At 40.3% G+C, this 26,961-nt stretch overlaps 1 protein-coding gene and 1 long non-coding RNA gene across 2 annotated transcripts in view; one reads left to right on the forward strand and one right to left on the reverse strand.

Annotated features, from left to right (window-relative positions):
* Window positions 1-5,153: 5,153 nt before the first annotated feature.
* LOC105728959 (uncharacterized) lies at window positions 5,154-8,817 on the reverse strand. The gene is made up of 2 exons (XR_001110169.2): window positions 8,622-8,817; window positions 5,154-6,708 (listed from the first exon to the last, which is right to left on the reverse strand). It is a non-coding gene; the product is annotated as an uncharacterized LOC105728959 (long non-coding RNA).
* A 2-nt stretch (window positions 8,818-8,819) lies between these two features.
* ANKRD42 (ankyrin repeat domain 42) overlaps window positions 8,820-26,961 on the forward strand; it is a gene marked incomplete at its 5' end in the record, with an annotated part of 92,897 nt that continues 74,755 nt past the window's right edge. Inside the window, 2 exons of the mRNA XM_064365622.1 lie at window positions 8,820-9,867; window positions 13,861-14,024. Coding sequence (XP_064221692.1) covers window positions 8,820-9,867; window positions 13,861-14,024 — 1,212 coding nt within the window. The remainder of the gene's footprint in view (window positions 9,868-13,860; window positions 14,025-26,961) is intronic.

A 26,961-nucleotide genomic window follows, 5' to 3' on the forward strand; every position in this document is an offset into this window, starting at 1 on the left:
CTTGTTGTCTTTGTTTTTTAAAACATGAACATAGCATTTGCTACGAGCCAGGCACTGAGAAAGGTTAGTCTTTTCTGCCTTTTATTAGACAAGCACATAAAACAGTGAGTTTTATTGAGCACATACTATGTGGCAGGCACTAGCACTTTCTACATGTATTTTATCTGGTATTCACATCTAATAACTACATGGTAGATGGTGTCCCCAGTTTACAGAAGCAATTAAGCCATTCACTTTAAAATTTAAGAATTTAAACATGGCTTTGTTTCATCTAATTCTAATTTCTGCAATTTTAAAAGATACCCCAAATTAATGTTAAGATAGAAATAAGCACACCAAAGTACCAGAAGGTGGATTAAGAAAGATACTACAGAGGTGATGATATTTGAGTCTTGGAGGATAACCAGGTTTGTAGTCCATACTGATGGGAAGGGTATCTTTGGAAAATGAACACCAAATGTAAAGGCTTGAAACACTTTGTGTTTCCAAAAATTGAGTACTTATGGTTAAAACTCAGTAGTTTTGAATAGATTATGATGAATCTTTATTTAAAAATTTTTTTTTTAGTAGAGAGATAGTCTGTCTAGCCTAGGCTGGTTTCAAATTCCTGGGCTCAAGTGATCCTGCTGTCTTGGCCTCCCAAAGTGCTGGGAGTACAGGCATGAGCTACATGCCTGGCCTTTATTTTTAAGTAAAGAGCCTTCTTGGTCATGCTAAGGAATTTATTAAACTGGTGACCAGAGCAGCCAGTAGAAATTTTAAACAAAGGTGACATCTGCATTTAAGTGTGTGTGTGTGTTTTTTTTTTTAAAGAATCAAGTGAATGGTTCTAGAGATTGTTCAGTTCAGAGAGGTCCAGTAAGAAAACTGGTAGCCATCAGAGTTGAGTTGTAAACACATGTGACAGCTGAACTTATGTATATGAACCCTGCCATAGAAGAACTGAGGTCTGAATCCAAAAACGTAGGCAAAACTTCCTGTTGTACATTTTTTTGGGGAGACCACCTATAGCTTTTATCACATGCTTAAAGGTATGGAACATTCTAAAAGGAAGGTGACATTCAAACCTACAAATGTATCAACAGTATCCACACAGAGAAGTGGGTCAAGGATGGGGAACAAAGACTGGTGGGTAGCAAGGTCAGAAATAAAATAAAAAACCAGCAATGGGAAAAAATTTTCTTTTTTTGAGATAGTCTTGCTCTGTTGCTCAGGTTGGACAGTGCTCAGATTACATCATTGCAGTGGGACCATCTTGGCTCACTGCAACCTCCACCTTCCAGGTTCAAGTGATTCTCCTGTCTCAGCCTCCCGAGTAGCTGAGATTGCAGGTGCCCACCACCATGCCTGGCTTTTACAGTTTGAGTAGAGACAGGTTTCCCCATGTTGGCCAGTCTGGTCTCGAACTCCTGACCTTAAGTGATCTATCTGCCCACCTTGGCCTCCCAGAGTGCTGGGATTACAGGCATGTGTGGGAAAAAAAAATTTCAAGGGACAAGGTAGCCAGTAAAAGTCAAGAAAACATCTAAGATTGAAAAATGCTCTGTTGACCTAAGAACAGCTGAGTATGGGTGCCAACACCTGGTGCAATGGGTAGTGTGGATGAAAGGTAACAAAATATTAAAAGCTAGTTTTTAAATGAAGTTTAACTCCAGAGATTAAATTGTAGTTAGACAAATAGGAGAGACATTAGTATGTTAAAAGAAGCTCAGTGGAAATGACTGGTCTACCAGTCTTAGGATTGTAAGGAGATAGCATCAACAATAGCACAGGAGGGACTGAGCAGTGGCTCATGCCTGTAATTCCAGCACTTTGGGAGGATTAAGACTGCTTGAACCTAGGAGTTCGAGAACAGCCTGGGCAACATGGCGAAACTCCATCTCTACCAAATATATGAAAGACTAGCAGGACACTGTATGTAAAAAACAAAAACACACAGATGGATTAGCTTTGGAATGGAAGTGGGCCAGTGTTCTGCAAGATGGCCAAAAGTATTTACAGTTGGGATTGAGTTCAATTCTTTGAGGTAGGCGGTCAAATGGAGGGCAGTGATTTAGATCTGCCCCATATTTGGCTGTGCATTAGAATTACTTATAAGAATTTAAAACATTTTAATACTAAATTTAGAGATGGGGCCTCACCATATTACCCAGGTTAGCCTCACTCCTGGGATCAAGCCAGTCTCCCACCTCAGCTTCCCAGGTAACTAGATTACAGGTGCACACCACTACCCCTGGTTTAGAATTAGTATTAAGAGATTCCTAGGCCGGGCGCGGTGGCTCAAGCCTGTAATCCCAGCACTTTGGGAGGCCGAGGCGGGTGGATCACGAGGTCGAGATCGAGACCATCTCGGTCAAGATGGTGAAACCCCGTCTCTACTAAAAATACAAAAAATTAGCTGGGCATGGTGGCGCGTGCCTGTAATCCCAGCTACTCAGGAGGCTGAGGCAGGAGAATTGCCTGAACCGGGGAGGCGGAGGTTGCGGTGAGCCGAGATCGCGCCATTGCACTCCAGCCTGGGTAACAAGAGCGAAACTCCGTCTCAAAAAAAAAAAAATAAATAAATTAAAAAAAAAAAAAAAAAAAGAGATTCCTAATCTCTGGAAAGGTTTATTTAGTTTATTCTCATTCAGGGGTACTTCCAGTATTTAAGAAGCTCCGTAGTTGTTTCTAATGAATAGCCAGATCTGGTAAATTCAGAAATCAACATCAGATCAACAGCATCCCCAAAGATAGAAAAAGAGTCAAAATATATAGCACTGTTAGCTAGAAGTAGTAATCTAACACTGTAAAGTGCAGTAAGGAAAGCTAAAGGAAGCCTCAGACATGATGAACACTGTCTTACAAGTTGAAGTTTGAGAGAACAAATAAAATAGCATGTTTCCTAAAATCTAGAGATTTCATTAAATTGATATCCTCCTGGTTTTAGTGTAATTTTCCCACTGAAAACTTCCAACTTTGATGTTTTGGAAAATAGAAAGCAATCTCATTGCAGTTCAGCTAAAAATAAAAAGCTTTGGGAAGAAAAATAAAGAATTATATGTATAAAAATTAAAACATTCTCATATTAACAGCTTAACCTAAAATAGAGAGTTTTTTTTTTTTTTTTTTTTTTATGACTGACCTTACAACTTAGTGCCTAGTAAGTACCCTAATGGAAGTTTATACAAAATATTCAGGAAAATCTAAGGAGGCATCTAACCATGCTGCAAGTGGAAAAACGTAGCTGACTGGAGGTAGAAATGGAAACTAAAGACACTATCAAGAAAGATCTGATCTCTTGAGTTTTTTTCTAATCCTAAATGGGGTCAGCTCTCAAGAGATAATGGGCATTGTGTTGAGCATCTGTGGACGGGTAAGCTAAATAAGAGTCAAAAAGGTACCCATGGAGTACCCCAGTGAGGATTTGGGAGTGGGCACCAAAGGGAGAACAAGAATGACTAGAAAGTAAGCGAAAATGGCAGAAAGGAGTAGAGATTGTCACCAATACCCACTTCATTTTTTTTTTTTTTTTTTTGGCCTGGGGTTGGCCCTGTTCCCTTCTCTGAAACAAGATATAAAATGCTGATTTATGATAACCTGCTTTATCATCCCACTTTGGCAAAACTGAGGTAGAGGTGGAAGACTGGTCATATTTACTAACCAAAATCATAGCTTCCCACTCACAAAAGGTCCCAATTCCTGGGAATACTGAGATGCCCACACCAGGATGTATTCTGAACCTTGTTTCACTTAAGAAACTTCTTCCATAGTCAGGCACTTACCTTGAAATCCTGTGCAGTCTTGATTTCCTATCTTACCTTTTTTTTTATTAAAATTACTCTTAGTATTATCAATATCTCCTTGTTAAAACCAGTGTGCATTTCTTAGCTTCTTAATCTCTTCTGAACCACACTCACTATTACTTTTTGAGGCAGAGTCTTGCTGTGTTGCCCAGGCTGGAGTGCAGTAGTGCAGTCTTGGCTCACTGCAACCTCTGATCCCACATTCAAGTGATTCTCTTGCCTCAGCCTCCTGAGCAGCTGGGATTACAGGCACGTTCCACCATGTCTGGCAAATTTTTGTATTTTCAGTAGAGGCAGGGTTTTACCATATTGGCCAGACTGGTCACAAACTCCTAGGCTCAAGCAGTCTACCCACTTCAACCTCCCAAAGTGCTCGGCTTACAGGTGTGAGTCACTGCACCCAGCCCACACACACTTTAGAACTGTCTCCTTTTGCTTTATGTAATGGTACATGCTTTTCTGTGCTTCTATATTTTTACTTAGGATTAACATTTTTAAAATCCAATAATACAAGTACAAAATACAGTCTCCTTTTACACCTTCTTTCTTGCTCTATAAAATGACCGAGGTAACGATTCAGTATAGAATTAGAAAAATATTTTAAAAATTTAATGAAATCACGTATGTATTGTTTTGCACCATTTTTCACGGCCTGTATCTTACAACTTTTTCCATGTAGATTAATGCATGTCGATCTGCATTTCTACCACTGCATAGTATTTTGTATGAGGAATGCAGCATAATTTAGTTGTTCTTTTACTGATGGATATTCAAATTTCTAATTATTTACAATCACAAAGTTTTATGGTGACTATCATATTACATGCATCAAAGTAAGTTATTTTAAAGATCTAACAACCAGTTGGTTCACAAGCAATGTGAATTTAAAATTTTGACACAGTTAGAGCTGTCAGGATTATGCTAGCTTTATAATTGGGAAGTACTCCATCCTTCTCTATGCTTTGTTCCTGCTGACATTTATTGGGGATTAGACTACTTTAGGACATTCTTTTATAATTACCAGTTTATTAGTTTTTTGACTCGAGCCAATTTTTTGAAATTTGTATTTTCTGAAAAAATTAGCCAAGTGAATTTTCTTTCTCTTGGCTCACTGCAACCTCCACCTCCTGGTTTCAAGTGATTCTCCTTCCTCAGTCTCCCAAGTAGCTGGGATTACAGGCATGCACCACCACACCTGGCTAAATTTTGTATTTTTAGTAGAGATGGGTTTTCACCATGTTGGCCAGGCTGTCTTGAACTGCTGACCTCAAGTGATCCACCCACCTTGGCCTACCAAAGGTTGAACATTCTTTTTTGAGATGGAGTTTCACTTTTGTTGCCTAAGCTGGAGTACAATGGCATGACATCGGCTCACTGCACCACCACGCCGCCAGGTGTTTTTTTGAGACAAGTTTCGCTCTGTCACCCAGGCTGGAGTGCAGTGGCGCGATCTCAGCTCACTGCAACCTCCGCTTCCTGGGTTCAAGCAGTTCCCTGCCTCAGCCTCCCGAGTAGCTGGGATTACAGGCACCTGCCACCACGCCTGGCTAATTTTTTTATTTTCAGTAGAGACAGGGTTTCACCATTTTGACCAGACTGGTCTTGAACTCCTGATCTCGTGTTCCACCTGCCTCGGCCTCCCAAAATGTTGGGATTATAGGTGTGAGCCACTGTGCCTGGCCAAGTTGAACATTCTTGATCTGAAAAAAAATCCTAAATGCACCGAAGACTGAAACTTTTTGAGCACTGCCATGATGCAAGTAGAAAATTCCACACATAAATACTTAACATAAACTTTGTTTCACGTACCAGATTTAAAATGTTGTATAAAATTACCTTCAGGCTATGTGTATAAGGTATACATAAAGCAAATGAATATCATGTTTCATGTGGGGTCCCATACCCAAGATATCTCATTATGTATATGCAAATACTCCAAAATCCAAAATGTGAAACACTCTGGTCCTATGCATTTTGGATAAGAGGTACTCAATGTGTAAAACTTTACACAAAGTAATTTGCTTCTGATTTTCAAAGTCTCCTTCTCATTTGTAAAATGTTCCTTTGCCCTTTCTTTCTTTTCTTTTTTCTGAGACAGTGTCTAGCTCTGTTGAACAGGCTGGAGTGCAGTGGTGCGATCATGGCTCAATGCAGCCTCAACCTCCAGGGCTCAAGCCATCTTCCCTCCATGGCCTCCTTTGTTTCCAATACCATTTTCTTTCCTTTTCTTCCTCAGATTTAGTGAGTGTCTATTTATTGTTCTTTTCAAAGACCAGCTACTTACTATCAATTTCATTTTCTATTTCATTAACTTCTGCTCATTATTATTTTGGAGATGGAGTCTTGCTCTGTCACCCAGGCTGGAGTGCAATGACACAATCCTGGCTCAATACCAACCTCTGTCTCTTGGGTTCAAGCGAGTCTCCTGCCTCAGCCTCTCAGTAACCAGAATTACAAGTGTGCACCACCACAGCTGGGTAATATTTGTATTTTCAGTAGAAACTGGGTTTCACCTTGTTGGGGAGGCTGGTCTCGAACTCTTGACCTCAAGTGATTCACCTGCCTCAGCCTCCCAAAGTGCTGGGATTACAGGCATAAGCCACTGAGCTAGGCCTCTGCTTTTATTTTTAATTCCTTCTATTTTTATTTTAAGAGATTGTACTATCTCTGCTTCTCTGCTACCTGTTTCTGTTTCCTCTTCTAATCCTTCCTGTCATGTGTGTATCCTTTAAGATATGTCACGTGCTGTCTCATTTCCTCAGTAAATGTATCTACTAAATATTGTATAGCGAAAAAATAAAACCTTTACCATTATTATGTAAGTGGCTATAAACACTATATTAATTTGGAGTCAGTCAGAGTGGGTTCCAATTCCTCAACTCTTACTTATGTGATCTTGGTCAAATCTGAGCTGTTTCTTCATCTGTAAAAATAAAAATAACAATACAGATTAAGTTGGATAGTATTTGCAAATCATTTATCATAGAAATTGTCCCACATTAGTAACTCGAGAAATGCCTTGTATACAAAAGGCCTCAGTTGCCCCATTTCTTGTTTTGTTTTCTCGAGATGGAGTTTCACTTTTTTTTTTAATAGTTTTTTTTTTTTTTAAGACGGAGTTTCACCATGTTGGTCAGGCTGGTCTTGATCTCCCGACCTCAGGTGATTCGCCCACATTGGCCTCCAAAGTGCTTGGATTACAGGCGTGAGCCACCACGCCTGGCCGGAGTTTCACTCTTGTCACCCAGACTGGAGTGCAACTGTGCGATCTTGGCTCACTGCAACCTTTGCCTCCTTGGTTCAAGCAATTCTCCTGCCTCAGCCTCCTGAGCAGCTGGGATTACAGGCTCCTGCTACCACGCCTGACTAATTTTTGTATTTTTAGTAGAGATGGGGTTTCACCATGTTGGCCAGGCTGGTCTTGAACTCCTGACCTCAGGTGATCCACATGCCTTGGCCTCCCAAAGTGCTAGGATTACAGGCGTGAGCCACCGTGCCCGGCCCAGTTGCCCCATTTCTAAAGTGAGGGGATTAGGATGACTAATCCCAAATTCACTTCAAACAGTGAAAAACTATCTTCAGCCTATTTGTTCACCTGCCTGACAGTCAATTGATCAACCCACCCACTCACCCACACAACAGTTACTAAGCTCTTCTCTTAAATGAAGTATTTTAGATGTCAGAAATGTCAAGATGATAAGATAGAGTCCCTACCTTCCAGAAGCTCAGGGTCCTTGAGGGGTGAGAAAAAATTGTTAAACAGATAATTATAATACAATGTGATGTGATCTAACAAAAGGTTGTGGGAATTCAGAGACTTTGAGGAAATCCTGCAGCAAAATCCAAGACCTAGGTTGGAATCTTAAGTCAGATTTACTACTTACTAGCAGTGTATCCTAAAGCAATTAACTTTTTTGTTCCTTATTTCTCTCTCTGTAAAGAGGACGAGGAGTACTTATCCTGGCAGGTTATAATAAGAACTGAGTCAAACTCATTCATGTTGGTGTGAAAAAAGAACAAGAAAACTAATATAAAGCACTTAGTACAGTGCCAGGCTGATCACATGAACTCAATAAACAGCAATTAGTAATATTACAAAAGGTGATGGAAGTCAAAAACAATTTACTGTACCTCAAGAGAGTAGAGGTAGCATTAGGAGAATTTCCCAAATGCGTTCACAGAACAAAACTGGGGGAAAGGCAGGGTAGTTTCCTGGTAAGAGGAACAGCACATGACAAGGCAGAGAGGTATGATAAAGCATGGTATGTCTCCAGGACCAGTTCATTATTCCTGAAGGGAGAAGGCAATAGGGTGGAAAAACTGGGCTGAGAGGGGAATCCAAGTTGGTGATGCCCCTGGAGGGCAGAGAATTCTTACTAATTTCTGTATTTTCAGATGCTAGCACAAAACGTGACCCATATGTTTGCAATAAATAGTGAAAGAATTCATTCCTGTTGTTAAGCAATAGGGTTGAAGAGAAATATTTGAGCTGTTAACACGCTACAGTGAAAGGAATCTCGGATTTGGAGTCAGGAGACCTGAAGCAGTCTTTTGACTAATGACCTATGTTTTTATATGGGTTTTACAACTTACCTGCTGCCTGGCCTTAACAAAGTACCGATATATAGGGTAACACCTAACAAGCGATTATTAAAGTTTGGCGCTAGTATTCAATAAAAACAGCAGTTGCAGCTGCTAAATTCTCTTTTAGGTCTTTTTCCATACTTGCGAAATGACAGGGTAACATATTTCCTTCCAGCCACTACTGAGAAAGTATATTAGGTTTGCTCAAAGACAAAAAGGCCCCGCCCGACCCGCGCCACATAGGTCACCTACGCAGACTGCAGTCCTGGGGCCTCCACTTGTGTCGCTGAGCGATGGAGGGCGCGATCGATGACAGGCCACTCCACAGACGGACCTAGATAGGTTCGGGTGAGACCGAGTCGAATTTCACTAAAAACCAGTTCATACCAGCACCCCATTTGTCCGGACTTAAAGATGTGAAAAACCTGGAGAAAAGGAAACCGGAAGTGAGGAACAGGAAATGACCTCAGCACGTCGGAAGTTTACTCATTTCCAAGGCGACGACCCTGCAGCTTCTCCAGCCAAGTGGCTGGAGTCGGGAGGCTGGAAAGCGATTCCGAGAAGGTACCAGCCCAAGGCGGCCGCCGCCACAGCGACTCACGGGGAGTAGCAGACGAAGACGGCGGCCGTCTCACTAACCACCACGTGTGGAGGATAAGCAGCCGACAGGGCCATTCCGGCACCAAGTCAAGGGAAAGAGTTAGAGACGATCGGGAGAGAAAACATGAAGAGGGCGACCGCCGCTCCAGGGTCGCTACGGGAAGCCTAAGTGGAGACGCCGGCTTCTCCTGCAGTGACTTGAGAAGCGTCTGTGAAGACCTCGGCCACCGCCGCAGCGTCCCTCGGGAGGGAGTTAGGGGAGATAGTGGCCACAGTCACAGCAGCTCTTTGGAGAGGGTTAGGGTAGACCGCAGCTTCTGCAGCAGCGACGTGAATTTTAGTGAAGTTGGAGGCCACCAAACTAGCGACTCCAGGGCAATAGCCAGAGAAGACCGTGGCCTCCGCCTCATTGGTACTTGGGAGGGAGTCAGTGACGTCCGGGACCCGCGAACTAGTGACTTTGGGGAGAGAGTCAGTGACGATCGCAGTCGCCGCCTCAATGGCTCTTGGGAGGGAGGGAGTGTCGATGACAGCCACAGCTTTAGTAGTTCTTGGGAGGCAGTAAGTGAAGACCGCGGCTACATAGCCAGCGACTCCTCCGCTGTGAGCGGCAGTGAAGACGCCAGCCGCCGCCTCGGTGGCTTTTGGGAGAGAGAGGGTGAAGACGAAGGTTTCCGCTGCAGCTCCTGGGAGAGAGCGAGAGAGGGCTGTGGGCCCCGTCCTAGCGACGACGGAGAAGAGAACCGCTGCCGCTGCCGTGGCTCGTGGGTGAGAGCAAGTGAAGACTGCCGCAGCAACAGGGGACTGGACACAACTCCCCAGAGTCGGAGGTGTTGCACCATGCCCGGGGTGGCCAATTCAGGCCCCTCCACTTCCTCTCGGGAGACTGCAGACCCCTGTGAGTCAGACTGTTTCGTTGGCCCTCATCTCTGCCACATTCCTTTTCTCATTTCAGCCCACAACAACCTTAGCCCTTTCTGGCGTTTCCTTTTATTAGTGGATACTCCCGCTTTCTCTTTTTAATCTGTTTTCAGGGTGAACCAAAGCTGTTCACCTCTCCCCCATTCTATCTCGTTTCAGCTTTCTTTCCTTTTTTTTCCATCTGCACCATTCCTCCGAGTCTTCTTGCCCAGATTGACATCAACTCTTGTTCACTCTTAGGGACGCTTTTAAGTTCTTCGTTGACTTCCTTGCAGCATTTGACCCTATGGAGATGACAAATTAGACTACTTAGTTTTCTTCTTTCACTCCATTGAGTGACCCTTTCCTTTGCTGTTTTCTTTTCTTCTGCCCTCTTCTTAAATGCTGGTTTTCTCCCTTGGTGATGTCATCATTGGTTCTCTTTTTCTTGTCACTTACTATGACTTCATTCCTCATGGCCCCCAAATCTATGTTACTCATTCAGCCATCCAGTAAATATTTACTGCATGCCTACTTTGTGCTCTGTGTTAAGGAACTATCAATAAAGAAGACAGGTGCATTCTTTAACTTCTAGTGAGGAAGAGAAATACTGAAAAACTAATGACTAGTGAGATGAGTGTTATAAAGGATGGCAGAGTGCCACTGGTTCCAGTAGGGGGTGAGTATGGGTGTGAGAAAAAGCATTCTAATGCAGAGACACACCTCACACTGAGACCTGAATTCCGTATCTCTCCTCTGAGCTGCAGACTTAAATATATGTCACCCTTCTGGAAATCTTCCTTGGGTACCTCAAGAGCAGCATGTCCCAAATGTAATTATCTATATATCCTTTCTGTCCTTCAGTGTTTGCTGTCTCAATTAATGGCACCACAGCACTGAGATGACAAAGCCAGACACCTTGGAGTTATCTCATTACTTTTCCCTTATTTCATCTGCTGTATCTATTCTAGTTTAGTTCATTCGAATTTTATTAATATTTGTTAAATCTATCTCCTTTTCTGTTCCCACTGTTCAGGGCCTCATTTTTTTCTGGCCTAGACTATTGTAAACTGTATTCTTACATGATCTACCTACTCTCTAGTCTTGCGTTTTTTTGCTGTGCATTCAATAAATTCTCTTCCCTGAATCTAGCCTTGTAAACTCAGCCTGACAGATCTCAATCATTATAATTCTTCTGTTTAAAATTCCTAAGTGATTCTCCACTGTCTGCTGAAGTCCAAGTTTTTAGAAATAAGTTCCACCATTGTCTGTCTCTTACCTAGTTCTAGCCTCTTTTTCTCCTTAATGCTTTAGTAATAGGATTGTGTGTGTGTGTCTTTGTGTGTATGTGTGTGTATGCCGTTTCTTGACAACATCCCACTGTTCATGCTGTTTAGGAGGTCTTTGACTGCTCCCACTTTACTTGACAAACTAATGTTAATCCTTGAAGATTCTCTTAGATATTACTTTCCCCAGGAATCCTTCTCAGTTCCCCTTCCCTCCTGCCCTAGCTGAGATTGAAGTCATCTGTGTATTCACAAGTTCCTATGACTATTTCCGTCATTGCGTTTACCACATTATTTTGTATTTTGTGTTTGTATCTTCTCTACTAACCTGTGAGTTCCTTGAGGGTGTCTTCATCTTTTTATCCTTATGGAAGACACAAAACTAATTTTGAGTAGATGGGTGGGTGGATGAGTGAATGAATCAGGATGGAGTATGGTGAGAAAAAAGGCCATAAAATTAGATGGAGCCAAATTATGGGAGGCCATAGAGGTCATTCTGAGAGTTTGGATTTTGTTCTGTAGAATAGCAGTCAACAACCAGTAACAGTTTGGCATAGGGGCATGAAGTCATCAGGATAATTTGTATAAGATGTATTAGAGGAGTGTCTCTGTGTAAAATAAGTAGACTGGTTAGAACATCATTTGTAGGTCTAGCTGTGCTACTGTAAAGGTGAAGAATGAAGGTCCAGCCTAGGAATTAACGTCATTGAACAGTCATTCATTCATTCATTTATTTTGAGATGGAGTCTTGCTCTGTTGTCAGACTGGAGTGCAATGGCACGATCTCAGCTCACTGCAACCTCCTCCTCTGGGTTCAAGTGATTCTCCTGCCTCAACCTCCTGAGTAGCTGGGACTGCAGGTGTGCGCCACCATGTCCAGCTAATTTTTGTATTTTTAGTAGAGATGGGGTTTCACCATGTTGGCCAGGATGGTCTCGATCTCTTGACTTCATGATCTGTCCGCCTCAGCCTTCCAAAATGCTGAGATTACAAGTGTGAGCCACCGTGCCCAGCCTCATTGAACATTAATAAAGGCGTGTGTGTGTGTATGTGTACGTGTGCACACCTTACATATACTCGCTTTCCCATTTGCCATATATCTTAATTCTTCTTCAAGTTCTTGCTCAAATGTTTCCTCCTCCTCTATGACTTGTTTTGTTTCTCCTTAATTGTACCCTCTGAGGACATTGCTGTCAGGTTTTTATTTTTGTTGTGTAATTATCCAAATAGATTTTAATGTGTTGGTGGAAAAAAATGTATTAAATCCCTGTCCATTTTCTATCATGTTATCATAGTACGTAGCACATAGTAGATGTTCAGAAAGGCTTTTTGAGTACATTTATTGCATTTTGGTAGAAGCAAAGATATAAGTAGGGTATATAAAAAGATATAATAAGAGTAAGATAGAATTCCAGTATAAAATATGATTTTTGCCCTCAGGAAATTAGCATTCTGATTGTGGAGATAACATGTACATAGATAAATAGTAGTACAAGGTTGCACAGATCATTTGCCAGGAGTGTTGGTGAGCTGTTTTCAAAACAACTTCAGGTCAGGAATCATGCCTGTTTTGTTCAGAGAATGCTGCAATTGAACTGCCTACTCAGTCATCCTTCTCTAATAGCTGTCTGTTCATGCTTAGATGCCTTTATTGCCACTGGTTCACACTGCTTATTAATTAAATTATAAAATATGAAGCACTAAGAGTAAATGAATTAAAAATTGTGGCCTACCATTCCTTTCTTAGTGTAAGACATAAATTAGAAATATAAGAAAGATGTTGATAAAATATATCTGCATCTATGAGATGAGGCTCTGGTGAAGTCTTTTTCACTAGGGAGGCCTTCATTATGGAGAACACATTGGACATATTTCAAAATAGGTACTTTCCCCTTCTCCCTGCCAAAGACATGAGTTCCTGGCGTTTCACAATGGTAACCTAGTGAGGTTTCTGAAGGTAAAAATCTCTGAAAGTGTAGTAGCTCCCTAAGTAAGACTGTGGGCCCTAGAAGTTTCTCGTTCTTTGCCTACTACGTACTCAGCCTCTGGCAAGTCATCAAAATTACCATGTAAGTGCTTCTACCACTTTTTGGCTCCAGTGCTTCTGCTCCAGGATTATGTTTTTCTGTATTTGTCTCTCCAGATTTGGGGGTGGCAGTTTGCCCTGAGACCCCAGTTCTTTGATGGGTCCAAGAAAAGTTGTTCATTTTCAGTTTATTCCTTTTTCCTCTATAAGGATGAGAGTATCAACCTTCATGCTTTTTACATGTCAGTGTTGGAACCAGAAGTCTGTTTAAGATGTTAATGACAAATATCTTTGTAGTAAATTATTTGAAAATCCAAAGTGATTTTGTGCTTTCTATTGGACAATTATTTTAGTTTTTTTTTTCTTTCACAGTTTTTTTTTTTGGAGACGGAGTTTCACTCTTGTTACCCAGGCTGGAGTGCAATGGCGCGATCTTGGCTCACCGCAACCTCTGCCTCCTGGGTTCAGACAATTCTCCTGCCTCAGCCTCCTGAGTAGCTAGGATTATAGGCACGCGCCACCATGCCCAGCTAATTTTTTGTATTTTTAGTAAAGACGGGGTTTCACCATGTTGACCAGGATGGTCTCGATCTCTTGACCTCGTGATCCACCTGCCTCGGCCTCACAAAGGTCTTTCACAGTTTTGTAGTACATTGTAAGTAATTTGACTTTTCAATAGGTTCCAGGAAGAAGGTACATTTTGGCAGCATACATGATGCAGTAAGAGCTGGAGATATAAAGCAGCTTTCAGAAATAGTGGAACGTGGAGCCAGCATTAATGAAGTCGATGTTCTCCATAAGTTTACCCCTTTACATTGGGCAGCACATTCTGGAAGTTTGGAGGTAAGAAACTGTACATACCACTAAACTGAGATAAGTTTACAGCTGTAGCAGTTTTGTAAATTTTGCAAGCAAGGCTGAGACCTTATGCTAGATACTGCATATATTTTCTTTTCAGTCATAGTCAGTTTAATATTTGGGTATTCCACTTTGCTAGGGCTTTATAACAAATTATCCCAAAATTTAGCTTCATAAAATGATTTATTTATACTCATAATAAACCAAGGAGTGTATGCCAGAGACAGCTTGTCTCTGCTCCATGATATCTGGGGCTTCAGCTGGAATATTAAAAAGCTGGGGCTAGATTCTTCCGAAGGCTTGTTCACTCACGATGTCTCTGGTGGTTGATGCTGGTTATAGACTAGGCACCTTAAACTTTGTACCTCTGGGCCTGTTTGTGAGGACTCTACATGTGAGTTAGTTTGTACTTCCTCACAATATGATGACTTGGTTCCAAAGGCAAGCATAGAGGATAACTTGGAGCGGATAATATAATGAATACATATTCTAACAGTTTTGCTTTAGTAGTGTCAGATTTTTAGAAAAGAAATGATATGTTGCAGGTACATTTGAAGTCCCTAGTACCCCTCTCAGGTGCCATTCCTCTGTTTCCAACTCCAAAGATAACTATTACCCTGATTTTTGTGTTTATTATTCCCATCTATGTTTTATGCTGTTATTACATATGATTATATAATTGTTTTGAATCCTATTATATGTTATATAAATGACATCACATTATGTATATTATTCTTCATCTTGCTTTTTTTGTTCAACATACGTTTTTGAGTTTTATCCATGTGGTTACATATATGTACGGTAGTTCATTTCTTTCAGCCATGTTGTTTATTCTATTCTTAGACTAGTATCAGAGTTTATCTGTTTTTTTAATTGTTGGATATATATTTGGTTTCAATTTTTAGCTAGTACCAACTGCTTAGTGAGTGTTTTAATGCAAATCTGATAGCCTAAGGATAACTAGCACTCTTCTCATGACTCAAGGTTATGTGTATAGGGGGCTTATTTTAACTACTACGTTTCCCCAGCCTATAAGCTGCAATAGGTCTGTTCACAGTGCAGTGTCTTTTTACCCCTACCACACACAAACATGACTTCCTTCTATGAATATGGCAGTCTTGTATGATATCTTCTTAATCTGTACTTCTCTGCTTCTTGTAACCAAATCTAGTTCAGAGATTCTCCTTCTACCAGTTTATGTGCTTCACTTAAGTGAAATTATAAACAAAGGATTTTCGCTTTGGCCTTTCAGTGGAGCCTGATGATTCTTTGTGAGCTGGTATCCCTGAGTAGGTGGTTCTCTTTGCTGTTTCCTCCCACATTCCTATTTGATCTGCACTTTGGCAAAATTTTTAATCTGTTTGTAGTTTGAGTGATAGATGTCTCGTAGTTTTATCAAGGTTGTAGTTTTCTGGGTTTTTTTTTATTGCTGTTTGCTTTTGGGTGATTTTGAAGACAAGGGGGAAGCACTGATTTTACTCTGCCATATTCTAATAGACATTATTTCATCTCATTTCTGATGCCCTTTCAGCTTCTCTTATTACTCTCACTTAGTCTACTTTGGTTAACTGGGTCTACTACTACTCCTCACTCACTCCTCCTACCCTGTAAATGGAGTGTTGTTTACATTTCTCTCCTACTTTATACTTTCTCCAGTCAGTCTTTTAGACTTCTTTGGCTTTATCACTTCTACATAATTCATTAATTTGCTTTCTCTCCTGACTTTTGGATTATGTAATAGGTGCTTGATCATAGCTTATGCATATCTGAGTGGCATCTGAAATTCAATTAGTCTAACACTAAAACTGTTATACTTTTCCCTCCCTTTCTTAGTTTTCCAGGGCAATAGCCTTTGAATCATCATTGAGTTGTTTTAATATTTCATAAAAGCAAAACACATTATCAGTATTTGTCTAGATGAAGAAACAGTTCATGATACACATTGATGCAGTGAGAACTGGTCACTAGGTTAGTTGATTCAGGTCTGTCTTTGTCTCCTGAATTTGTCCTCTTCATTCTCATACCCATGTCCTTAAATCTAATCAATTTCATTCTTTTTTGTGTGGTCCACCTATAAAACTAAAATCTGATATTACTTAAGACCTTGCTTAAAACCCTGTAGTAACTCTCTGTCCTCTATAGGATAAAGTTCAAGCCATTTAACATGGTAGACTTATCTCTGTAACTTCATCTCCCATTATAATTGTTTTATGCTATAGTACTGGTGACTACTATCATTTTCCAAATTAGTCTACTGTTCCATATCATCATAGGCTTTGCACATGCTGTTTCTTTTTTTTAATATATATACTTTAAGTTCTGGGATATATGTGCAGAACGTGCAGGTTTGTTACATAGGTATACATGTGCCATGGTGGTTTGCTGCACCCATCAACCCATCTTCTAGGTTTTAAGCCCTGCATGCATTAGGTATTTGTCCTAATGCTCTCCCTCCCCCAGCCCCCCACCCCACAACAGGCCTTGCTGTGTGATGGTCCCCTCCCTGTGTCCATGTATTCTCATTGTTCAACTCCCACTTATGAGTGAGAACCTGTGGTGTTTGGTTTTCTGTTCTTGTGTTAGTTTGCTGAGAATGATGGTTTCCAGCTTCATCCATGTCCCTGCAAAGGACATGAACTCATTCTTTTTTTATGGTTGCATAATATTCCATGGCGTATATGTGCCACATTTTCTTTATCCAGTCTATCATTGATGAGCATTTGGGTTGGTTTCTGCTATTGTGAATAGTGCTGCAGTAAACATACGTATGCCTATCTTTATGGTAGAATGATTATAATCCTTTGGGTATATACCCAGTAATGGGATTACTGGGTCAAATGGTATTTCTATTTCTAGGTCCTTGAGGAGTCACCACACTGTTCCACAGTGGTTGAACTAATTTACACTCCCACCAATAGTTTAAAAGCGTTCCTATTTCTCCACATCCTCCCCAGCATCTGTTGTTTCCTGACTTTTTAATGAACGCCATTATAACTGGCATGAGATGATATCTCATTGTGGTTTTGATTTGCATTTCTCTAATTACCAGTAATGAGCTTTTTTTTCATGTTTGTTGGCCACATAAATGTCTTCTTTTGATAAATGTCTCTTCATATCCTTCGCCCACTTTTTGATGGGGTGGTTTGTTCTTTTCTTGTAAATTTGTTTAAGTTCCTTGTAAATTCTGGATATTAGACCTTTGTCAGATGGATAGATAGCAAAAATTTTCTCCCATTCTGTAGGTTGCCTATTCACTCTGATGATAGCTTCTTTTGCTGTGCAGAGCTCTTTAGTTTACTTAGATCCTGTTTGTCAATTTTGGCTTTTGTTGCATTTGCTCTTGGTGTTTAGTCGTGAAGTCTTTGCCTATGCCTATGTCCTGAATGGTATTGCCTAGGTTTTCTTCTAGAGTTTTTCTGGTTTTAGGTGTTATGTTTAAGACTAATCCATCTTGAGTTAATTTTTATATAAGTTATAAGGAAGGGTTCCAGTTTCATTTTTCTGCATATGGGTAGCCTGTTTTCCCAGCACTATTTATTAGGGAATCCTTCCCACATTGCTTGCTTTTGTCAGGTTTATCAAATAACAGATGGTTGTAGATGTGTGGTGTTATTTCTGAGGACTCTGTTCTGTTCCATTGGTCTATGTTCTTTTTGTTCTTTTTGCTTAGGATTGTGTTGGCTATATGGGTTCTTTTTGGTTCCATATGAAATTTAAAGTAGTTTTTTCTAATTTTGTGAAGAAAGTCAATGGTAGCTTGATGGGAATAGCATGGAATCTATAAATTACTTTAGGCAGTAGGCACATGCTGTTTCATCTGCCTGTTCACCTCTCCCCACTGGTTACCTGGTTGAAATCCAGGTCAGTCAGCACCTACTTGGTAAAACTTTCTGTTTTCCCTTTCAGTACCAGGTTAGTCAGCATGTACTCAGTAAAGCTTTCTGTTTTCCCTGTCAGTATCTCCCAATTAGTTACTGACTCCTTATTGCTACCTCTGAATCTTTTAAATTTTAATAAGGGTTTAATTTTTAATTTTATTTGCTATTAGATTTTGAGCTCTTTGAAGATACCATTTGGGTCTTACTCATCTTTTTTTTCCACAATACTTAGCATAGTGTCTGGCATATTGGAGTCACATCGTAGGTTCACAATAAATGTTTCTCATGTTGCTGAATTTGTTGAGTTAAATTTATGTTTATGGGGAGACGGATCCAAGATGGCTGAACAGGAGCAGCTTAGGATTGCAGCTCCCAGCAAAAGCGTGGAGGGACTGCAGGGAAGTTCACACGGCAGCTGGGTGGAGCCCACAGCAGCTCAGCAAAGCCTCTGCAGGAAGACTGTGACTAGGCTGCCTCCTCACTGGGCAGGGCAACCCTGAGAAAAAGCAGCAGCATGACAGAAACTTGTAAATAAAGCCCTAACTCCCTGGGACAGAGCACCTGGGGAAAAAAAAAGGTGTTTATGAGTTCTGCGGCAGCAGACTTAAACGTACTTGCCCAGCAGCTCTGAATGAATAATGGAGCTCACAGCTCAGCACTTGAGCTCCTATAAAGGCCAGACTGTCTCCTCAAGCAGCTCCCTGACCCCCGTATATCCAAAGAGTCACCTCATAAAGGAGAGCTCAGACTGACATCTGGCGGGTATCCTTCTGGGACAAAGATAGCAGAAGAAACTGACAGCAAGCTTTACTGTTCTGCAGCCGATGCAGGTGATCCCCAGGCAAGCAGGGCCTGGAGTGGACCTCAGCAGTCCTACAGCAGAGGGGCCTGAATGTTAGAAGGAAAATTAAGAAACAGAAAGAAGTAACTTCATCATCAACAAACTGGATGTCCACTCAGAGACCCAATCTGAAAGTCAACAAGTACAAAGACGATAGGTGGATAAATCCACAAAGATGGGAAGAAACCAGTGCAAAAAGGATGAAAACACCCAAAACCAGAGCACCTCTTCTCCTCCAAGGGATCACAACTCCTCACCAGCAAGGGAACAAGGCTGGATGGAGAATGAGTGTGATGAATTGACAGAAACAGGCTTCAGAAGGTGGGTAATAAGAAACTTCTCTGAGCTAAAAGAACATGTTCTAACCCAATGCAAAGAAACTAAGAACCTTGAAAAAAAATTTGATGAAATGCTAACGAGAATAAACAGCTTAGGGAGGAATATAAGTGAATTGATGGAGCTGAAAAACACAACACGAGAACTTAGCGAAGCATGCACAAGTTTCAACAGCCGAATTGATCAAGCAGAAGAAAGGATATTAGAGGTCAAAGATCAACTCAATGAAATAAAATGAGAAGGCAAGATTAGAGAAAACAGGGTAAAAAGAAATGAACAAAGTCAACGAGAAATATGGGACTATGTGAAAACACCTAATCTACGTTTGACAGGTATACCTGAATGTGACGCAGAGAATGAATCCAAGCTGGAAAATACTCTTCAGGATATTATCCAGGAAAACTTCCCCAACCTAGCAAGGCAGGCCAATATTCAAGTCCGGGAAATACAGAGAACACCACAAAGATATTCTTCAAGAAGAGCAACCCCAAGGCACATAATTGTCAGATTCACCAGGGTTGAAATGAAGGAGAAAATGCTGAGGGCAGCCAGAGATAAAGGTCGGGTTACCCACAAAGGGAAGCCCATCAGACTCACAGTGGATCTCTCAGCAGAAACCCTACAAGCCAGAAGAGAATGGGGGCCAATATTCAACATCCTTAAAGAAAAGAACTTTCAACCCAGAATTTCTTTTCCAGCCAAACTAAACTTCATAAGTGAAGGAGAAATAAAATCCTTTACGAACAAACAATTACTCAAAGATTTCATCACCACTAGGCCTGCTTTACAAGAGCTCCTGAAAGAAGCACTAAACAAAGGAACAACCAGTACCAGCCACTCCAAAAACATACCAAATGGTAAAGAGTGTCGACACAATGAAGAAACTGCATCAACTAATGGGCAAAACAGCCAGCTAGCATCAAAATGGCAGGATCAAATTCACACATAACAATATTAACCCTAAATGTAAATGGGCTAAATGCTCCAATCAAAAGACACAGACTGGCAAATTGGATAAAAAGCCAAAACACGTCAGTGTGCTGTATCCAGGAAACCAATCTCACATGCAAGGATGCACAAAGGCTCAAAATAAAGGGATGGAGGAAGATTTACCAAGCAAATGGAGAGCAAAAAAAAGCAGGAATTGCAATTCTCGTCTCTGATAAAATAGACTTTAAACCAACAAAGATCAAAAGAGACAAAGAAGGACATTACATAATGGTAAAAGGATCAATGTAACAAGAAGAGCTAAGGATCCTAAATATATATATATATATATATATACACACACACACACACACACACACACACATATATATATACACACACACACATATATATATATACACACACATATATATATGTGTGTGTGTGTGTGTGTGTGTGTATATATATATATATATATACACACCCATATACATAAAGCGAGTTCTTAATGACTTACAAAGAGACTTAGACTTCCACACAATAATAGTGGGAGACTTTAACACCCACTGTCAATATTAGGTAGATCAATGAGACAGAAAATTAACAAGGATATCCAGGACTTGAACTCAGACCTCGACCAAGCAACCCTAATAGACATTTACAGAACTCTCCACCCCAAATCCACAGAATATACATTCTTCTCAGCACCACATCACACCTACTCTAAAATTGACCACATAATTGGAAGTAAATCACTCCTCAGCAAATGCAAAAGAATGGAAATCGTAGCAAACAGTCTCTCAGACCACAGTGCAATCAAGTTAGAACTCAGAATTTGGAAACTAACTCAGAACTGCACAGCTTCATGGAAACTGAACAACTGGCTCTTGGATGTTGACTGGATAAAAAATGGAATGAAGGCAGAAATAAAGATGTTCTTCAAAACCAATGAGAATGAAGATGCAACGTACCAGAATCTTTGGGACACATTTAAAGCAGTGTCTAGAGGAAAATATATAGCAATAAATGCCCACATGAGAAGAAGGAAAGATCTAAAATCGACACGCTGTCATCAAAATTGAAAGAGCTAGTGGAGCAAGATCAAAAAAATTCAAAATCTTTTTTTGAATTTCGAGATACAAGAAATAACTAAGATCAGAGCAGAACTGAAGGAGATAGAGACACAAAAAACCCTTCAAAAATTAATAAATCCAGGAGCTGGTTTTTTTGAAAAGATCAACAAAATAGACTACTAGCCAGATTAATAAAAAAGAAAAGAGAGAATAGTCAAAAGATGCAATAAAAAACGATAAAGGGGATATCACCACAGATTCCACAGAAATAAAAATCATCAGAGATTGTTACAGACAACTCTATGCACATAAACTAGTAAACCTGGAAGAAATGGATAAATTCCTGGACACTTGCATCCTCCCAAGCCTAAATCAGGAAGAAGTAGAAACCCTGAATAGATCAATAACAAGGGCAGAAGTTGAGGCAGCAATTAAGAGCCTACCACCCAAAAAAAAAACCCATGGCCAAATGGGTTCACAGCCGAATTCTACCAGACATACAAAGAGGAGCTGGTACCATTCCTTCTAAAACTATTCCAAACAGTCCAAAAAGAGGGAATCCTTCTCAAATCATTTTATGAGACCAACATCATCCTGATATCAAAACCCAGCAGAGACTCAGCAAGAAAAGAAAACTTCAGGCCAATATCCATGATGAACATAGATGCAAAAATCTTCAATAAAATACTGGCAAGCCGATTGCAACAGCACATCAAAAAGCTTATCCACCATGATTAAGTAGGCTTCATCCCAGGGATGCAAGGCTGGTTCAACATATGCAAGTCTATAAACGTAATTCACCACATAAACAGAACCAAAGACAAAAACCACATGATTATCTCAATAGATGCAGAGAAGGCCTTTGACAAAATTCAATAGCCCTTTATGCTAAAAACCATCAATAAACTAGGTATCGACAAAACATATCTCAAAATAATAAAAGCTATTTACGACAAACCAACAGCCAATATCATACTGAATGAGCAAAAACTGGAAGCATTCCCTTTGAAATCTGGCACTAGACAAGGATGCCCTCTCTTACCACTCCTATTCAATATAGTATTGGGAGTTCTAGCCAGAGCAATCAGGCAAGAAAAAGAAATAAAGGGTATTCAAATAGGAAAGGAAGAAGTCAAATTGTCTCTATTTGCAGATGACATGATTATATATTTAGAAGACCCCATCATCTCAGCCCAAAGTCTCCTGAAACTGATAAGCAACTTCAGTAAAGTCTCAGGTTACAAAATCAATGTGCAAAAATCACAAGCATTCTTATACACCAATAACAGACTTAAAGAGAGCCAAAATCAAGAACAAACTGTCATTCACAATTGCTACAAAGAGAATAAAATACCTAGGAATACAACTAACAAGGAACGTAAAGGACCTCTTCAAGGAGAACTACAAACCACTGCTCAATGAAATAAGAGAGGACACAAACAATGGAGAAATGTTCCATGCTCATGGTTAGGAAGAATCAATATCGTGAAAATGACCATACTGCCCAAAGTAATTTACAGATTCAATGCTATCGCCATCAAGCTATCAATGACCTTCTTCACAGAACTGGAAAAAAACCACCTTAAACTTCATATGGAACCAAAAGAGAGCCCGCATAGCCAAGTGAATTCTAAGCAAAAAGAACAAAGTGGGAGGCATCACACTACTGGACTTCAAACTATACTACAAGGCTACAGTAATCAAAACAGCATGGTACTGGTACCAAAACAGAGATATACACCAATGGAACAGAACAGAGGCCTCGGAGGCAGCACCACACATCTATAACCATCTGATCTTTGACAAACCTGACAAAAACAAGCAATGGGGAAAGGATTCCCTGTTTAATAAATGGTGTTGGGAAAACTGGCTAGCCATGTGCAAAATAGAAACTGAACCCCCTTTCTGACACCTTACACTAAAATTAACTCCAGATGGATTAAAGACTTAAACATAAGACCTAACACCAAAAAACCCTAGAAGAAAATCTAGGCAAAACCATTCAGGACATAGGCATAGGCAAGGACTTCATGACCAAAACACCAAAAGCATTGACAACAAAAGCCAAAATAGACAAATGGGACCTAATCAAACTCCACAGCTTCTGCACAGCAAAAGAAACAGTCATTAGAGTGAATTGGCAACCAACAGAATGGGAAAAAATTTTTGCAATCTACCTATCTGACAAAGGGCTAATATCCAGAATCTACAAAGAACTAAAACAGATTTACAAGAAAAAAAACAAACAAGCCCATTCAAAAGTGGGCGAAGGATACAAACAGACACTTTACAAAAGAAGATATACATGAGGCCAACAAACATGAAAAAATGCTCATCATCACTGGTCATTAGAGAAATGCAAATCAAGACTACATTGAGATACCATCTCACGCCGGTTAGAATGGCGATCATTAAAAAATCTGGAGACAACAGATGCTGGAGAGGATGTGGAGAAATAGGAACACTTTTACACTCTTAGTGGGAGTGTAAATTAGTTCAACCATTGTGGAAGACAGTGTGGCGATTCCTGAAGGACCTAGAAATAGAAATTCCATTTGACCCAGCAATCTCATTACTGGGTATATATCCAAAGGATTATAAATCGTTCTACTATAAGGACACATGCACACGAATGTTCATTGCAGCACTGTTTACAATAGCGAAGACCTGGAACCAACCCAAATGCCCATCGGTGATAGACTGGACAGGGAAAATGTGGCACATATACACCATGGAATACTATGCAGCCATCAAAAATGATGAGTTCGTGTCCTTTGTAGGGACGTGGATGAACCTGGAAACCATCATTCTCAGCAAACTGACACAAGAACAGAAAATCAAACACCTCATGTTCTCACTCATAGGTGGGCATTGAACAATGAGAACACATGGACACAGGGAGGGGAGCATCACACTGGGGTCTGGCGGGGGGAAATAGGGGAGGGACAGCAGGGGGTGGGAAGCTGGGGAGAGATAGCATGGGGAGAAATGCCAGATATAGGTGATGGGGAGGAAGGCAACAAATCACACTGCCATGTGTGTACCTATGCAACAATCTTGCATGTTCTTCACATGTACCCCAAAACTGAAAATGCAATTAAAAATGAATAAATAAATAAGTATTAAAAAATTATGTTTATATTTTTAGTGTCTAGCACAGTACCTAGATGTTCAGGAAATGTTTTTTGTTTTTTTTTTTAAACAGGATCTTGCCTGTTGCTAGGCTGGAGTGCAGTGGTGTGATCTCAGTTGCTGCAACCTCTGCCTCCCGGGTTCAATCAATTCTCCCACCTCAGCCTCCCAAATAGCTGGGACTACAGGTGCATGTGCCACCATGCCCTGCTAATTTTTTGTGTTTTTGGTAGAGATAGGGTTTCACCATGTTGGCCAGGCTGGTCTCTAACTCCTGACCTCAAGTGATCTACCCACCTTTTTGCTTCCCAAAGTGCTGGGATTACAAGTATGAACCACCATGCCCCAGCCTGTTTGTTGAATTTTAACAACATAAACAGAAAACAAAAGGTTTTCGTGCCTTTCTCTCTATTCCCACTTAAAGAACATCTCCTAAATTTTTTTTTTTTTTTTTGAGACAGAGTCTTGCTCTGTCGCCCAGGCTGGAGTGCAATGGCACGATCTTGGCTCACTGCAACCTCTGCCTCCTGGGTTCAAAGGATTCTCCTGCCTCAGCCTCCTGAGTAGCTGGGACTACAAGTGTGTGCCACCACACCTGGCTAAATTTTCGATTTTTAGTAGAGACAGGGTTTCACTGTGTTGGCCAGGCTGGTCTTGAACTCCTGATCTTGTGATCTGCCTGCTTCAGTCTCTCAAAGTGCTAGGATTACAGACATGATCTCAGCTCACTGCAACCTCTGCCTCTTGGGTTCAAGCAATTCTCCTGCCTCAGCCTCCCGAGTAGCTGGGACTACAGGCGCCCACTACCATGCCTGACTGATTTTTATATTTTTAGTAGAGACAGTGTTTCACCATGTTGGCCAGACTCTTGTCCTCATATGATGCACCTGCCACAGCCTCCCAAAATGCTGAGATTAAAGGTGTGAACCACTGTGCTTAGTGAGTCAACTGATTTTTACCAAAGTTGCAACTGTAATTCAATGGAGAGCAGATATATTTTTATTAAATGATGTTGGCATAATTAGACATATTCATATTTAAGAAAATGAATCTTTTTTGTTTGTTTGTTTTTGAAAGAGAACCTCGCTGTGTTGCCCAGGCTGGAGTGCAATGGTGCGATCTCAGCTCAGTGCAATCTCTGCCTCCTGGGTTCAAGCGATTCTCCTGCCTCAGGAGTAGCTGGAATTCTGAGTAGCTGGAATTACAGGTGGGTACCACCACACCTGGCTAATTTTTAGATTTTTAGTAGAGGCAGGGTTTCACATGTTGGCCAGGCTGGTTTTGAACTCCTGACCTCGTGATCTGCCCACCTCGGCCTTCCAAAGTGCTAGGATTACAGGCATGAGCCACTGTACCTGGCTGAAAATGAACCTTTTATCCTAAGTGAATTAATGCAGCAACAGAAAACCCAAAACCACATATTCTCACTTATAAGTGGGACCTAAATATTGCGTACACATGAACAAAGAGTTGGGAGCAATAGGCAGTAGGGATTCCAAAAGTAGATAGGGAAGTTGGCAAGGGTTGAAAAACTACCTGTTGAGTACCCTGGTCACTATTTGGATGATGGGGTCAGTAGAAGCCCAAACCTCAGCTATATGCAATATATCCATGAAACGAACACACTTGCACATGTACCCTCTGAATCTAAAATAAAAAAAAAAAGACAACGAACCTTGAGCCATGCTTGGCACTGTATGCAAAAATTTACTCAAAACAGATTGTAGATAAATGTAAAACTTATAAAACTTATGGAGAAAACAGAGAAGAAAACCTTTGCAAATCATGTACTTAGGAGCTTATAAACAGATTATATAAGGAACTCTGAGAACTCAGCAGTAAGAAAAAAATGTTTTAATGGGCAAAAGACTTCAATTGACACTTTCTCAAAGAGCACATATGGATGGCAATTAAGCATATGAAAAGATGTTCAACATCATTAGCCATTAGGCAATTGCAAATTAAAACCACAGTTAGATGCCAGTACATACCTGTAAGAATAGCAGAAAAATCAAAAAACCAAAAATATGACAATGCAAGGATATTGAGAAACTGGAATTCCCATACGTTACTGTCAGGAATATAAATAGTTACAGCCATGCCAGAAAACAGTTTGGTAGTTTTTAAAATAAAGTTAAATATATACTTATTTTATGTCCTAGCAATCTCACTTCGACATATTCACCCAAGACAAATGTAAAACCAGTACGTGAATGTTGACAGTGGCTTTATTCTCTAGTACCTGAACAATACACACGATAGTCTTTCCATAAATACCGTTGAATAAATGAATGACTTACTGTGATTATTATTAAGATTGAGGTTTTTAAAATATTTTATTGATATTAGACTCTGTGACAGGCAAATGGTACTTGATAAGCCTTTTTAACAGATAATATGATTATTACTTATATGACAGTGTATCCTAATGATATGATCAATTCTTTTAAAAAGAAACAGGTGGTAGCATATACAAACTGAACATATAAAGACAGTAACACCATATGAGGTACAGACCTTTAAGTCCTGTATTATATTGAGATTTAGGTTAATTTTTAAAAATCTTAAAGATTCATTTGAGTTCTTTCTCTTTTTTTATAACCATTTATTTTTTAGAACATCACTAGAATAACAATGTTTGCTCTGATGCAAAAGCTCTGGACCCATTAAAAGATCTATATTCGAGATTGAAAACTGGCAGCCTTTGAGTGAATTTCACTCTTAGATGTGTTTTC

This window comes from Aotus nancymaae, unplaced genomic scaffold, assembly GCF_030222135.1.
Source record: "Aotus nancymaae isolate 86718 unplaced genomic scaffold, 86718_ANA_hifiasm-v0.15.2.pri h1tg000059l, whole genome shotgun sequence".
Lineage (NCBI taxonomy): Eukaryota > Metazoa > Chordata > Mammalia > Primates > Aotidae > Aotus > Aotus nancymaae.